The sequence below is a fragment of the Schistocerca serialis genome, chromosome 2, assembly GCF_023864345.2.
Source record: "Schistocerca serialis cubense isolate TAMUIC-IGC-003099 chromosome 2, iqSchSeri2.2, whole genome shotgun sequence".
Classification (NCBI taxonomy): domain Eukaryota; kingdom Metazoa; phylum Arthropoda; class Insecta; order Orthoptera; family Acrididae; genus Schistocerca; species Schistocerca serialis.
The window spans coordinates 457,941,385-457,958,789 of record NC_064639.1 but is presented as its reverse complement, the minus strand read 5'-3'; the positions used below and the strand labels follow the sequence as shown (position 1 = coordinate 457,958,789).

At 43.1% G+C, this 17,405-nt stretch overlaps 1 protein-coding gene across 1 annotated transcript in view; it reads right to left on the bottom strand.

Moving 5' to 3' along the window:
- The window catches only part of LOC126457357 (cysteine-rich secretory protein 2-like), a 242,711-nt gene that overhangs the window by 16,912 nt on the left and 208,394 nt on the right, over window positions 1–17,405 (bottom strand). The window contains exons 4-6 of the mRNA XM_050093590.1: window positions 15,297–15,433; window positions 8,018–8,163; window positions 530–721 (exon numbers count right to left, since the gene is read on the bottom strand). Of these exons, the coding sequence (XP_049949547.1) occupies window positions 530–721; window positions 8,018–8,163; window positions 15,297–15,433 (475 nt within the window). The remainder of the gene's footprint in view (window positions 1–529; window positions 722–8,017; window positions 8,164–15,296; window positions 15,434–17,405) is intronic.

The window sequence follows — 17,405 nt, the reverse complement described above, 5'->3', positions numbered from 1 at the left end:
ATAACCTAACATTAAACCTTTTCGTGACAGGAATATGCATTTCACCTCATTCAGGAGAAGAAATAAAACATGTATTAAGACAAAGCACACCTGACGATGGACCCACAAGGTCTGCAATGCATCATGTAGTTAATAAAACAAGAAGATTTTGTGACTGAACGCGTTGTTTAATTCGTACATCCAAGTTTTTGAATACAGTCACGCTTTAAGCTGCAAAAATATGGATAAAATTAAATTAAATAAACTATGTTTGTAACTCCGTTTCTTATGCTAACCTTGCTAAATAAATATTATTTTCACTTATTATTTTATAAATTACGGACAAAAATATCATACTTGAAAGAGCCTCTATATTTAGTGTATATGTGTAATTTCGAAGCACTTGCGGTGTTTTAGAAGTATAAAACAAAATCCATTTTGCTGATGAAAACCTGCTCTCAGTAGTAGTGTAGACAGTAACAGTATTAATGAAGTGCTTGTACAGCAGTTAGACACACGATGAGGATACAGTGACGCGGCCGGCACTCACATGGGGCAGTAGTTGCAGATGTAGGAGTAGTAGGTGCGGCCGCGCGAGCCGCAGCGCGTGAAGCCGCAGCCCACCTTGTGCGTGGACGCCCACACCATCTGCGTGTAGTGGCCTACCGCGTGCAGGTCGTTGCGCCGAGACCCGTACGTGAAGTTGTCGCGCTCAGCGAACCACATCTTGATGGCGAAGTACCTGCAGCAGGTGGGAGCCAAGACCGTTCTCACTCCGACACTGGCAACGTCCCACAAAAAGCAGGAAATAAGGGGCTCGTTAACAACTACAACTAAAGCTTGTGGGAGATTGTTCTCGATTTTGTGTGATTTAGATGTAGGTATTGCTAGAAATTCCAAGACCGTGTCAAAACCATATCACAATCCAAGACCATACCCGAATCTCTACAGTAGTTTTCTACAGACCAGCCCGGACATACAAAATTACTTAGTTACAGAAAATTTAATAAAACATTTTTATTTACATACTGAAAAATGGCTACAGCTTACATTTTATGTTTTCATGCTGTATGTTCGTCTGTTATGCTTGTGACGGTTGATAAACGCACTGTACGCTCTAATGGCGAAAAGATATTTCTTCACGATGTATCAATTTTCAGATTCTTTCACTTTACTTGTACTGTGAAACCACGCTTCTTGCCAAATTTACCCTATAGGTTTTGAGGCGTGGGTTTGCGAGTTTCAAAATATGTGACATAAATGGGCGAAAGTTTTGATAGCGTTGACTTAGATGCTTAAAATTTTTGCACCATCAAATAACTATAGACCTTAGTATCTGACATAAATTTGAATTTGATACACCAGCGTGTTCAAGACCATAGACCTTAGTATGTGACATAAATTTCAATTTGATACGCCAAAGTGTTAAAGAGACTGGTGCTAAGCACTATGGGACTTAACAGCTGAGGTCATCAGTCCCCTAAACTTGGAACTACTTAAACCTAACTAACCTAAGGACATCACACACATCCATGCTCGAGGCAGGATTCGAACCTGCGACCGTAGCAGCCACGTGGTTCCGGACTGAAGCGTCTAGAACCGCTCGGCCACTCGGCCGGCTTGTTAAACAGAAAAATGGGTATTAACAGAGAGACAGGCAAACAGACAGACTGTCAAAAAGTGTCAAAACATATTTTTCCGTGTCGTATAATTACAAATGAACAATTTTCGGTTTTTTTTACTTGTACTGTGAAACCTTGCTTCATGCGAAATTTCATGATTAGGTCAACGGGAAATATCCTTTAGGTTTTGATGAGTGAGTTGTCGAGTATCATAATTTGTGACATAAATGCTCGTATCTTTCGACTGAAATCACTTAGAACTTTAAAATTTTTGCACTGCCAAGTGACCAGAGTCCTTAGCATACTAACACAACGTCACATTTATTGATATGTCTACCTGTTCGAGAAAATCGGTTCATTTGCATAGACTGGCAGACAGGCCGACGACATAGCAATCCTACAGAGGTTCCGTTTTCACAGATTGAGGCACGAAACTCCAAAAGGTATTCGAGACGAGCACTGTGTCTCCCTAAGGCAGAATCCCTAGTCTGTGTGATATTGTTCACTGCACAACGTCGTGATTTTGTGCGTACATCTTTGCTGTAGACAGGTCTGATGCGTTCTTGGAAAGAGTTCTGACATAAGGAAGGTGGTACAATGAATCTGTCTGTATTAGGCCCGCACGTCAGTGAATCAGCAAGCGCGTGCCGCCTGTTAGCAACATGTGCAGGCACTGTTCTTTAGCGTCATTTGCACGTAGCCTCGATAAGTAATTTTTTTATAGTAACCCATCTTATACTCCTATCATTGTTTTAAATGTAAATCCTAAAGTTTTGTTTCTTATTATTGTACCAGGAAATACAAATAAGAGAGTAAAGATCTGTGGGAAAGCTGTGATCAGTAATGTTGGCAATCTGCTGTCCAAGAGGGTGAGGCCAAGAGGGTGAGGTGTAGTTCGGAGATACAACAAAGAGCTCGAATTATTCTTAGAACATCATTACGCCTAACTTCATGTCCCTTCCACCTACTTTTCATATTCATTATGTTCACATTTATATATCGCACTCAAAACTTTTTCCCTGATCCATTAATTTCATTTTCCATCTCTCGAATAATTCCTAACATGCACTCTCCACTGAGTAGCCTTGTTTTCGAACGGTCTTCACATTAGTCGTCCCTGTCTCACTGAAATAAATATAAATCTTTAACACACAATCACTGCAAACTTTTGTTTTAGATACATCTGAACCTCAGATTTTAAAATTACGCTTAATTTACAAAAAGCAGTGTACGTCAATTTCACCATTCTATTTCTTTAACGTCTCTGTAGACATTTTCTTCAAGTAACATAAATAAAAAAAAGCTCATCAGTGGTTTATCTCATTTCATTGTTATTATGTATAACTTTCTTTTCGATGTGTTCGTAATACTTTATTTTAATTATCATAATTGATTTTCAAGCATATTTCAAAAATTGCTCTGTTAAGTTCTTTTTCTAATTGTTCATCTGCGTTATAGATAAATAATGCAGTATCACCAGGAAAAGGAGGACTGACCAGATATGTCCCATTGAAATATACTGTTCCTTAGGTTTTCCAGTATGAGGGTGTGGAAACTTCTTCTGCGTATACTGAGAGTAATTTTGGTTGTATAAAACCAGTTTTCTTGATTCCTGTTCCAGTTTCGAATTTCCAACAATCCTCATTCAGTCGAAGTCTTATTCAAGTTGTAGTATTCATGTGTTACTAACATGGAAAGGTTAAGAGTTAATGTTCTGTCGATGACTGCACAGTGATGAGGAATCAAATCGAGCATGCCTTTTTAAGGGAATCCCCACGCCATTCGCATTAATCGGCTCAAGAGATCTAAATGGGGTTCGTCAGACGGGTATTTGAACTTCCCCCTTAAGAAAGGCGAGTCCAGAGCCTCGATTACTGTGCTACATCACTCAGTTTGTAGACAGCAGAGTTCTTCATATGCTCTGCCCATTTGTTTTTATTTGCTCCTTAAGCATTATTTCACAGCTTTTATTTTGTTAATCCACAACTTGAGATAGATGTTATATAGCTAGTGAATTCTATTCAGCAGCTCTAGAAGCCTTTATGTGTTTCATTTATAAGGGCTATTTATGTTCATCTACTTCTTGTTTCCATTGAGCATATTTTACTCATTTCATTTTCAAATATTGACGTACTGTATCTCCAGAGATTGCGATCACATCTTCTGCTCCCAATAATTTAATGTCACCTGATACCAAATAACTTTTATTATCTCCTAGTCACTAATTTCGGCGTCATTTTCTATCATACTATATTTTAAACATATGAAACATGTGTACTCCACTACGGATATCTGTAATCATGATTTTGTTCTTCAGGGAATCAGTTATGATTCGACTGAGCTCAATTTGTTGCGTTTCTTCCTTTAAATGAACGCTAACTTAGGTTAGTGCGATGATACCACTCACGAAACAGTCTGTTCATATCCTAGAAGTGATTACTGTCACAGCCACTTACATAACAAACCTGTTCTAATAACAAATAATGTGATTACTCGATTTTTTTGTATAAACTGTACCCCTGCCTTCAGGCAGTAACAAATATTTCACAATGATGGTACAACACAGACACCTAGTGAAGAATAGTTTGTAATGTGTAAAAACAACCATAATATTCGCATTTCGATAACTGAACCTGTCCGAGAGTCTCTCAGGAAACAATACCATACGATCTCACTATTTTTCTTAGTTAGCCCTAAGCCTCGTTTGTTATGTCAAGGAGAGGACGGACTGGAGGAATCTGGTTCTCGCACACTCTGCCTTAAGTAGTTTTCGATTACAGCCCGTCATCCTACGGGGTACGTTAAGCACTTTACGATGTATACTGACGAAGCGAGTACAAGGAAAGAAAAGTTTTCTTAAAGATAGCCGCCTAGGCAAGCACCCTTCAGACTTGTAGAGGAATAATGGAAACCTATTTAAACAGTTTATTGACTTCCACAGCTTACAACTGGACAAAACGACTGTTTCCCGTTCTCTGAGTCTCCAGTAGGAGACACGTGCACACCGCTGGCTTCGTGACAGCCGCAGAGCTATAAATCCCCGGCGCTCCCAGTTAACGTCGCTATGGGCGACACTGGACATGTTTCCCGAACAGGCGCTGACTTCACCACTCCAGATGCCAAACCTCAATTTGAGCTCATCAAAAACGCATTCCTTACAATACTACTGGCGCCTCTGCGCCATTCTCAGAACGACCAACGCCGTCTCGCTCTGATTCAGTAAATGATGCATGTCTTGACAATAGTCCAGCTTCAGTATTGGAAACTAGAAGTTACCAGACGGCGACAGCACTATATTTTCTACGAGAGGAAGATTAGTATCAAAGGGTTTTTGAGTACAACTACATCGTAGGAGCCGTACTCTGTTTTCAAAAATATTCCGTCTTTTATTCACCACGATTACGTACATATCACTCTGTATACTGAATTCTATTACATATCAGTTGGATAACGTATTTTTTGGACGAACGCTACGCACAGGAGTTTCGCTGCACATCGCATGCTGTCAAAATCCCACCGAGCGAGGTGGCGCAGTGGCTAGCACACTGGACTCGCATTCGGGAGGACGACGGTTCAATCCCGAGTCCGGCCATCCTGATTTAGGTCATCCGTGATTTACTTAATTCGCTCCAGGCAAATGCCAGGATGGTTCCTTTGAAAAAGGAAGGCCGACTTCCTTCCCCGTCCTCCCCTAATCCGATGAGACCGATGACCTCGCTGTCTGGTCTCCTGCGCCAAACAACCCCCCCTCCCCCTCCCCCCTCAAAATCCTGATACTTCCCTTAATTTTCTATGAAACGGCGACAGGAGGTAGAATCTAAACTCATCGTGAAACGAATAGCTCTGCTGAACTTGTTTGTGATATATATATATATATATATATATATATATATATATATATATATATATATATTTCAATTATGTGTTTCGTCGTCGAAACCATTAAAAGAGACGAAGTAACACGTTGCTTTTGGTAAGGACCAACTCAATCAGAGAATGCGTGGGAGAACAGCCGGGAACGCTAGACGGCTGTTCAAAGCCCGTGCATCCAAAATAGCAATACATCCCAGAATACAAATACATCCTATAATACTTTATTGACCGAATTCTTGCACGACAGAAGTCGCTATACACTACTATTGTTTCGGGGTCTTAGCCCCCCCATGAGATATATCTAAAATCTAAAGTAAAACAACACTTGTAGCCTACTCTATAAAGCAGTTAAGAAATTAAAAAAATAACAATTGACATTTAGAAACGAAAAAAATAAAATGATTAAACAGTAGCCTACCTAGCAATATTAGGACAGTGTCCATGCCTTAACAACTAATAGGCTAACATCCACCGTAGGTGGATCGTCAAATAACATCCCAAACTGTGGCGGCGGAAGAACTCCAACTTTCAATCGCGGCCTGGAAAAATTCCTCTTGTCCCAAAATTGCCACAGGGAATACAGTTTATAATAATAAAGCCATCATAGGACATTAGGTGGAAGTCACGCGTTAAACTAAAGTTGAACTAAATAACGGCCCTGCGCTGCAGAAAGTGCAAATCAGCTAATAACCTGATGTGACGAACCACACGAAAATGTGTACATTCGAGGCCGACACTTACCAAACGCTAAACGTCAATCATTCATTTTTTAAATTTCTTAATTGCGTAATGGAGTATGTTACAACTGATGTTTTACTACAGATTTTAGATACACCTCATGATGGGGCTAAGACACCGAAACCGTGGTAGCGTGTAGCATCTTCTGTTGTTTCCTCTGGATCACGTGGTCCCGGGTTCGATTCCCGGCCGGGTTGGGGATTTTCTCTGGTGTCTGTGTTGTCCTCATCATTTCATCATCATCATTCGTGACTGTGGTTAGATTGGACTGTGTAAAAAAATTTGGCTGTGTAAACATTGGGACTTCGTGCGGTCGCTGATGACCGCGCAGTTGAGCGCCCCGCAAACTAGACATCATCACCATCATCAACTTCTGTTGTGCAAGACTTCGGTCAGTAAAGTAAATCTCTCTGAATTCACTCAATATAACACAGATTTCCTCGTCTCCATCAAACACGAACTAGTAAACGTGAAAAGAGGTAGGAAGCATTTCAGGAAATATACGATGGCTGCAAAGTAAAGCTTCCACATAAAGGTGTAGACAGTGTATGTGTCCTTGGTAATTTCTATAAACCCTTTCTTTGATATTTCTGTGATGTGCAGGCGAAATGAACACTGCTGGTAGCAAGATCCTATCCAGTGAGGGTTAAAGAAGGGCAGCTGTCCGTTCCCCGTCCCTCCCTTCGTTTACAAAAGAAAGAATGTCTCCGCAAACCGAACTTCCGCATTTGCTTCGCGACACAGACGTATAATTTCAGTGTCAGTCGAGGCGAACACACGTACAACTGTAGAGCAACTGACCGCCCAGATGAACCGGAGGGCTGAAGGACTGATAAAAGTATTTCCTCAACGACAGTCCAGAGAAGGTTGCTGCGTATGGGATTCCACAGCAGGCTCGTGGTCCATGCACCACAGATGACTACTGTTCATCTACGAAAGAGGTTGGATTTTGCGCCCCAATACTGCAACAGGAGGTCTACTCAGAGGAGACAGGCGGTCTTTTCATATGAATCACGTTTTATGCTCCGTCGAACAGAAACGATCGTCGGAAGGGTCTAGATCGGAGGAGGGCATATTTTTGATCTGGTGAATGTTTTCGCAGCACTTCCTGGGTGATCTAATCATTACACAAGGCACAGTGGATCAAAACAGGTATGTATCTGCCTTTGGGGGCCATGTTCACCACTACATTCAGTTAGTTTTTCCTCTACAGGATGGCATCTACCCGCGAGACAACGCAATGTGTCACACAGTTTGCAGCGTGCGTGCGTCGTTCGTAGAGCATCAGGGTGAGATTTCCACAGCCCACTGGCCACCAAACTCCTGCGATTTCAACCGAGTCGAGAATGTGTTGGACCAGCCCGACTGGACCGTTGGCGCTCTGGATTCTCAACCAAGAAACCTAGCGCAGCTGGTCACAGCACTGGATTCTACATGACTCCACGTCCTTGTCGGTACCTTCCAGAACTTCATTGACTCTCTTCCTGCACTTCTCGCAGCGGAACGCGCTACGAAAAGTGGTTATTCAGGCTTTTGACAGGTATGTGAATAGTGTATATGAGTGGTGGCTTACGTAATAGTCACATCAAATTGTAGCGATTAGTACAAAATCAGCGCAATGACGTTATGCAAAGCGCCAATAAACACTGAAAGGTAACTAATTTATACCTGATAATGAGGTTTCAATGGCGGAAGTACGAGTAAACAAAATGAGTGCTACAGAGTGCAAGTTGCTTTTATGTTATTGTTGAGTCGTATCACGATCAGTGTCGGGAGTTAAAACCGGTGCCACGATGCGGCCTTACCAGGGCACCTGCTGCGTGGAGATGAAGATGTTCTGTCCACAGGAGCCGTAGTTGTTGACCCAGCGGCCCTGCATGTCGTCGTGGGTCAGCATCAGGCAGCGCTCGGCCCACCGCTGTGCAGCCCTCGCCGCGCCCTTGTGCCACGTCTGCAAAGCGCCAAAATGTCCAGTTACGTCTCATTCCAACTAACGACTATGACTGTGACACGTCTCAGACTCAGTCAGTCTTTGAGTCACACGTCTAGGGGAGACAGATCACGACATAGGGTACAAATATTAGGTCGGTCAGTACGGCCAATTACACTTACATAGGCAGCAGGAGAAGTAATGGAGTGTGGATACCGATTGTCTGTACTGACACGCTTAGTCCGCTTCGTGGTGCAGTTACGACTGTGCAGAAAGTATCATGTACTAAATTATGTGACGTGTTTGTGGCGAGACTGTTAGACACTGAAAAAAAAACAACCAACACTCAGAAGTGGAACATGTTAAGGTACCAGTTATCACAGTATGTCTGTACCTAACCGTCTAACACAATATAGTGATAATTGATACCTTAATATGTAACCACTTCAGCGTACTAGTTGAGTTTTTTCTTTTTCTTTTTTCTGCGTCTGACAGTCTTTCCTCAAACACGTCACACAGTTTACTATTTATATCTTCTGCACAGTCGTAACTGAGGCACGAAGCGGACTACATGCATCAGCAAGGACTATCTTGTTTTGCCGGCCGCGGTGGCCGAGCAGCTCTAGGCGCTTCAGTCCGGAACCGTGCGACTGTTACGGTCGCAGGTTCGAATCCTGCCTCGGGCATGGATGTAGGTTGGTTAGGTTTAAGTAGTTCTAAGTTCTAGGGGACTGATGACCTCAGATGTTAAGTCCCATAGTGCTCAGAGCCATTTGAACCATTTATCTTGTTTTGTCTCCACGTGTCCACATTCCAGATTCTGCCCTGAGGGCCAAAGGTAAATAAACATTAAGAGCTTCCTTGTGCCAGGTGTAATTGGCGCTACTAACCGACCTAAAAACACACTACTCGTAGCAGCTATAATTATTAGTCTGCAAATGAAGTAAATACTGATGTAACGTTATTCAGTACACTGTCCTCAGACATCAACAGAAATATCTGCACTTATACCGCCAACACCCTGCATATTTGATGTCTCTCCTAATAGTAGTCAAGCAAATTTTCTCTCATGCTTCGGCAGCTATTTGCAATTTACAACTGCTGTCCACCCAAACAATTACTGCTCATCACATGTTTCATGCGAAGCCGACTGTCAATGGAAGTGTCAATTTGTTTCGCAGTACAAAGGAAATAATTTTTAAAACGGAGTTTTGCGTGCTCATACGATAGAGCGGTCACAACTAACTCCAGTGCGCTATTCATTTTGTCGATGTGTACGAACAGGGGCAGCTCAACGTGAAGAATAAATAGTACTCCAGCAGCGACTAAGCAGCGCTGTTGGATGGCGGTAGCAGACAACAGGGGCAGCGTGGCATGAGAGTCGTAGTTATAGTACTGGTTATTCTTCCTGTCCCTGATGATAAACACGGTAGAACGAATATCGCACTAGGTTAATTTGGGACCACTCTAAGGATTGAGCACGTAAAATTCTGCTTCCAAAAATAACTTTATGCGTAATGGGAAACTAACCGCCACTTCCCGTCGACAATGGGCGTCGTGTAAAAGACGCGATGAGCGGTATTTGTTTGAATGGACTGCAGTTAAACATTGCAAAAAAAATGGTTCAAATAGCTCTGAGCACTATGGGACTCAACTGCTGTGGTCATTAGTCCCTTAGAACTTAGAACTACTTAAACCTAACTAACCTAAGGACATCACACACACCCATGCCCGAGGCAGGATTCGAACCTGCGACTGTAGCAGCAGCGTGGCTCCGGACTGGAGCGCCTAGAACCGCACGGCCACCGCGGCCGGCTTAAACATTGCAGAAACGAATGTGTAAACATTTACTGAAATACTGGAGGAATTGCACCATGACTCTTAGAAAGGCACCCGCTATATTTGGGACAGGAAAATAAAATAAAATAAAATGCAACTTTTGCTGGACGTGCGAAATTTGTGTCTTTTAGGTGTTGTGCCTGTAAAGAGCATTATCAGTCAGGTTGCGGGCCCACTCCAGCGTTACAGCAAACTGAACCCAAACGACGCCGCGGTCCGTCGAGAGAAGTCGGTATCGTCACATCGCAGACCTCTTGCGTTGGTGAAAGGCCGCTTACTAGAGCCGAAATATCGCTAAACCAGATAGTTTTTGTTGCGGCCATTTGTGACGGTCGATTAATGCTCCGTGTCGAAAAGTAAACGCGGGGCAGCGTTGGGTCAGGGTCCCTGTGGGCACAGGCCAGCAGAACTGGCGTGACGTGACGTACAGTGATGGATGTGTCCCGCAGGAGGAGGACCTGCTGTCGTAACCACCAAGCTAGCCTGTGTGACGCAATACTCAGGAGGAAATCTATCACATTTCAAGACTCGCAACGTAATAATTTTTCGACAGATCTGGATCGTCTACGTCTGACCGAGTTCTACTTAAAAGGCATATGTAAGAGCCATTAATAGTTTAAACTTTATGTTCAGTTTCAAAAAGAATTTTATGAAAAACTAGAATTTTATGCACCGACAGTAAACAAAAATTAATGTATTAGCCACGGAGCAACACACTTCGGCGACGTCGTCGGGCTACTTACAGCAGTGCGTTAGACCACCCGGCTAACCGGGCGGGCTACTTAACCGTACTAGTATTTTCCAGTCACTACGCATACATTTCAAAAAGAAATTAATTTCATACTGGTACACTGAATGAGGTAGCACAGTGGTGCCAGTTTTTGTTTTCTGTGGTTTGCGAATATCACCCAAGATGAATGTCGGTATTGTTTCTTCGAAAGCACCCGCCCGATTTTCCTGCATCACTCTTACCCAATTCGAGTTTGTATACCATTTCCAATGACTTCGGCGTCGACGGTACGTTAAATCCTAATCTTCATTCCTCCCTACTTCCTTGTAGGAAACGTAACATAGTGACTAATTTTCTTATCTTTTCGACGGGTAGGGAAACCGGGACATTATAATAACTTAACAATCCTTTTTAGCGATCTTTCATGTATAAAAATACAAAATTGTGGCAATAAATATAGCGAAATTTAGGAAAGAAATTATAATGAACTGTATTATGAAGGGAACCATTTCAATAAAAGTAAAGGAGGTCCATTCTGCTAGTACATGGGTTAACGAAATTATCACATGGTTACATCTAACGATTTAAAAGTTAATTTCTCCTGAGTTCGTTAGAGACGGGTTGGTGGCCGAAACTGGGAAAGAGAGTTGTCCATGTCTTTGCTGAAGCAACTATCGCGGCATTCTTAGGAGAAAGTAAATCTTACGCTAGTTTCAACGAGTACGAATTCGGTCCTCATTTTTCCTCATTACATGTCTGATACGTTTGCGGCGGCTCTTTCGGTAACACTGGCATCGATTAAAGTCATTAAGTACTTTTCAGTTCACTAGCGGGCTACTGATTTTGCTTTCTTGCACTTTCCCTTGATTTCAGTTCAAATGGTTCAAATGGCTCTGAGTACTATGGGACTTAACATCTGAGATCATCAGTCCCCTAGAAATTAGAACTACTTAAACCTAACTAACCTAAGGACATCACACACATCCATGCCCGAGGCAGGATTCGAACATGCGACCGTAGCAGTCGCGCGGTTCCAGACTGAAGCGCCTAGAACCGCTCGGCCACTCCGGCCGGCATTTCAGTTCTGTACTGCTTTTTCTACTACTTACCCATTGAGTCCTGTAAATTTTTTGTTCGCCCTTTTATCAACCTAACTTGTAGTTACGATCGCCTCTGAGGATTAACTGTAAGTACCTCTTCATCATCACACTGCAAATACTCTACGGTTTACGCCGCTTCTCCAGTTCGTGTATTCCCGCTATCCTGGCAGTCTCCCTTCTTGTTTCCTCGGGGTCCCAAGGCCACTCTTTCTTTGGCCATCGGCTGTCGTCTATCCTTTCTAGATGCCCATACCGTTTTAAACGCTTCCTCTCTATGGAGTCAGTTACTGATTTATCGATACCCATAGTCTCTCTTATGTTGGCGTTTGGTAGACGGTCCAGCTTTGAGTTCCCTCAATGTCACCTCCAAAAGTCCATCTCTAGCGCAGGCAGCTTGTTTCTCTGACGGTTATTTTGTGCTCCGTACGTAGGAATGTTTTCAACAACTGAAGATGTATCATCTGTTTGGTACTTTCTGTTATTTTGTTATTCCAAAGGACCGACTTCAGTTGTCGCACGGCCCTATAGCCCTGACCTATTAAATTTTTTGTGATATCTTCACATCTTCCGATTGCTGATGATATAACCCCCAGGTACATAAAACAATTAAAACCCGTGATCTTAATGGCTCCAACCTCCAGATTCGCTATGGTATTGTTGCCAGCCTTCAGTTATTGTTTTCGGGAGACTGATTGTGAGGCCCCATTTTTTGTATTCCTCTTTTAACTTCTGAAACGTGTATTCAGCATCATCTTGGTCTTCTTTCAGCCATCAGTGAAGAAAAGAATGTCCAATTTTCCGTCAACTACAGAGATTCCCATGTCCTCACATTTGCTCCTCCAGCCTGTAAGTGCTTACTTAACATAGATTTTAAATAGCATCGATGCGCCTTTTTCTAACACAAGACTCCGGAATTTACTAGTTTGACAACATTCACGCAGTTCGCTTCGAACTATTTAACAACTTTGATGTAAGTAGTTGCCACGCCATTAGCCTTCATGTCTACAGACTGTTTTGTAGTGCCGTATCATAGGCCTTCTACAAATCCACAAAGACTACATGAGATTCCAGTATTTTGGCAGTTTTTTTCTCTATTGCATTCTTTCTTTGATGTGTTATATTCCGTTCTACTGGAAAACTCGATATTTCATGGTTTATAGATTCTGCTGCATTATGAACTTCCAAAGTCATTCCTCCTAATCCATTGAAAAATCGCCTTTTTTAAAAATTTTAAGCGTCTCCTCAATGCTACTGCAACAATAATCGTGCTTACCAAGTCGATCACACTATAGTTTGAACATCAGAACAAAAACCACAGCTGAGAGGAAAATACACTCGGAGACAAAACATAAGAGGAAACACGAAGAAATTATTCAAATGTGATGGAAATCGGTAATTGTGATGTACATGTACAGAAAAACTAATGATTACAATTCCAGAAAAAATGGATGGTTTATTCAAGAGAAAGAGCTTCACAAACTTAATAAGCCAATAACGCGTTGATCCACCTGTGGCCATTATGCTTGGCATAGACTGACGGAGTTTTTGGAGGTCCACCTGACGTAGATCGTGCCAGATTCTATGCAGTTAGCGCCTTAGTTCGTCAGAATCCCGAGCTGGTTGCAGAGCCCTGTCCATAATGCTCCCAACATTCTCAGCTGGGTAGAGAACCGGCAACCTTGCTGCACACGATAGGTTTTGGCAGGCACCAAGACAAGAAGTAAAAGCTCTCGCCGTGTGCGGCGCACGGGCAATATCTTGCTGAAATGTAAGCCCAGAGTGGCTTGCCATAGCGGGCAACAAACGGGGCCGTAGACATACCGTTGTGCTGCAAGTGTGTCACGGATGAGAAGCAAAGGATCCCCGCTATGAAAAGAATTGCTACCACGGGAGCTCACTCCTGGCTGTCGCGCCATATGGCGGGCGACAATCAAGCTGGTATCCCATCGCTGTAAGGGCTGTCTCCTGACACGTCTTCAATGATTATCAGGGCTCAGCTAGAAATGGGACTCATCACTGAAGACAATTCTACTCCAGTCAATGAAATTTCAAGCTAAAGCTGTAGAGATACGCCGGATAGCGTGGGGAATACCAACCTGAATGTCACCCCCTCCTCCCCTTAATTTCTTTTCATAACATGACGTCCTTGGTAGGTCATCAATCGGGTCACCCATTCAGCACAGCAGTCCGTCAACGATGTTGTACGCCCAGTTTTGTTGGTCTTCATGGCAAGCCATCCTGAGCTTACATTTCAGCAAGATCTACATCTACATCTACATGGATACTCTGCAAATCACATTTAAGTGATTTAAGTGCCTGGCAGAGGGTTCATCGAACCACCTTCACAATTCTGTAATATTTCAATCTCGCATAGCGCGCGGAAAGAATGACGCCTATATCTTTCCGTACGAGCTCTGATTTTCCTTATTTTATCGTGGTGATCGTACCTCCCTATGTAGGTCGGTGTCAACAAAATACTACCGCATTCGGAGGAGAAAGTTGGTGATTGGAATTGCGTGAGAAGATTCCGTCGCAACGATTTCGTAATGATTTACAGTCCAAATCCTGTATCATTTCTGTGACACTCTCTCCCATATTTCGCGATAATACAAAACGTGCTGCCTTTCTTTGAACTTTCTCGATGTACTCCGTCAGTCCTATCCAGTAAGCATAACGCCCGACCGCACAAGGCCAGAGTTTCTACTGCTTTTCTTCTACTTTCCAGACCCTACCTTGGCCTACAAGGTCCAGCTCGAGATTCTGACGATCTAACGCACCTATTGGGCAGAATTTGGCACGATTTGGTTCAAATGGCTCTGAGCACTATGGGACTTAACATCTCAGGTCATCAGTCCCCTAGAACTTAGAACTACTTAAAACTAACTAACCTAAGGACATCACACACATCCATTCCCGAGGCAGGATTCGAACCTGCCACCGTAGCGGTCGCGCGGTTCCAGACTGAAGCGCCTGGAACCGCTCGGCCACCAGCGACCGGCTTGGCACGATTTCCCGCAGGAGGATTCAACAAATCCGTCAATCGATGTCAAGCCGAATAACTGCTTGCATAATGGTCAGAAGTGGACCGACGTGTTATTGACTTGCTCAGTTTCTGAAGGACTTTCCCTTGAATAAATCATCCAGTTTTTCTGAATGTGTAATAATTTGTGTATACATGTAACACGCCTGTCGATTTCCTTCCCATTCGGATAATTCCTTTTCATTTTCTTTCCTTTTTTGGAGTGTGTAAATTTTGTATAATACAAACCTGTCAGTTTTCTCCAAGGTTCATGTGTAATTCGAGGCTTCTATAGCGAATTGCGTTGTCTCTCTGTTACACACACACACGTACGCGCACGCATGCACGCACACAATTGAAAATGATATGAGGCTGTTAGCTTTAGATTCTCCCCCCCCCCCCCCTCCTCTCCTCCAATGTTAGTCGGTTGGCAACAACCAAACGGTGAGCAAATTGCCGGACTCACCATCTTGAGCATGTTGGAAGCCGGCGGCGACACCTTGGTGCGGAAGAAGTTGTGGTAGAGGACGATCTTGCGCTGCACCTTCTTGCCGGTGGTCACCAGCGCCCTCGTGGGAATCTTGTTGCCGTATACCCTTGGGCCTGTGAAAAATTTAACAAAAAAAGTAACAATGTGAGAGTATATCCCCGCAGACCTGTGCAACACATGCGATTGATAGGAGGGAATACCTTGAACGCATGACTACGAGAACTAGAACCCAGTATCTTAAAGGATCAGCAAAACCTGACGAGGCATTTGCTGCTCGGCACAACGAATAATGTATTAGTAGACAGAAAGTCAACGAGTTCAGATTCACTGACAGTGTGTAAGACAGATCAGCAGAAATGGAATAACAATCTGGATTTTTCACTTCGTGAATGTGGAACTGAACAGATTTCAGTCAACTTCTTATAGTGTTACTTATGTCCAGTCATGTGTATCATTAAAGACATGACCAAAGTTACTACTGAGGTCAAATGTTGGTCTGCAACAGATAAACCGTAAGTTATCTTAATTTGTCTTTCGTCCCTAGTTAATTTTAGTACATGTTCTATATTTTGCATTGACAGTAGCGCATCAGTAATAGCACTTCAAACGTGGACTAGTTACCTGAGTAACAAATCAATCAGGAACATTTCAACCCTTCCTTAGCTGCTCAAGTCGATTGTTGCTAATATAATTGCGAAGTGGGAACGCGAAGGAACACCCACAGCGAAACCAGGACCATAAATACCTCAAGCACTGACAGAGTGGGGCCGACAAGCATTTCAGAGATTGGTTATAAAAAATGGCATGAAATCAGCAAAGGGAATCACTTGTGAGTCACTGAGTGCCACCAGCAGTCAAGCTAGCACGGCGTCACTGCGTATGGAGCTAAAAAGAAGAGGGCACAATGTTGGATCAGCTCCTCATAAGTGATACATTTCTGTAGTCAATGCTAATCGACCGCTTGAGGTGGTGTAAAAAGTGACGCCGTTTGACAGTGGACGACTGGAAGCGAGCGATTTGGAGTGCTGTATCTCACTTCACCCTGTCGTAATTTGAAGAGGGGTTTGGGTTTGGAATATGCCTGGACAATGTTGCCTGACACCATGTGAAGTGTACACAGTGAATTATAGGGGAGGTTGTGTTACCACACGGGGGTGTTTTCCGTGGTTACGGTGTGGTTCCCTTACTGCGCATAAGAAAACGCTATGTATGGAAGGATATGAACACATGTTACAGCTTTGCGTAGAGTGGAGGAACAGTTCGGAGACGATGATTGTTTCAGCATGGCAATGCACCCTGTCGTAATGCAGCAACTGTGAGACAATAATTTGTGCATAATAACATTCCTGAAATGGACTGGCCGTCCCAGCCTCCCGATCCTGAACCCAAAGGAACATCCAGACCCCAGCGTCCAAGATTACTACCTTCTTTGGTTTCGGCGCTTGAGGAAAAATGTGCTGTCATTCCTCCACACCCATTAAGACACACAACTGAAAGAGTCTCCAGCACAGTATAAGTCATCGTAAAGACGAAGTGTGGACACATCCCATATTAATGTTCACTAATAGGTGTCCGGATACTTTTAACGCCGGTACTCTGCTGGCGTTTGCACTCTTCGTATGGGGCCATTGATGTATGTGAGTTGTCACAGTTCGTAGCAGAATTGTTCCTCGATTGATTCGCAGCGACATTTATTCTTGTCTCGTATGGTGCGTCACGAGAAATGCTTGAAAGTGAACCATCTACGAGATTTGAGTCGGGCTGAAGACATAATCTTACGACTAAATTGTTGAAGCTGACGGCTGCTCGCGTTATGCGGGAGCTCTTGGTTCGGATCCTGGTCTCGCATAATTTTTCAGATGCCAAGAATTATGAGTATCAAAGCGGTAACTGCAGCAGTGAGCTTATAACCCTAGATGGCTCTTGTAAATAAGCAAATCAGGAATCAATTATTTGTTGGATGATTCTAGTATCTATCTTCCCTGCAGTTTTTAGTCTCTACAGTTCCTTCTAATACCATGCAACTAATTCTACGATGTCTTAACACACGTCCTGACATTTGTCTCATCTTCTTCTCAGTGTTTC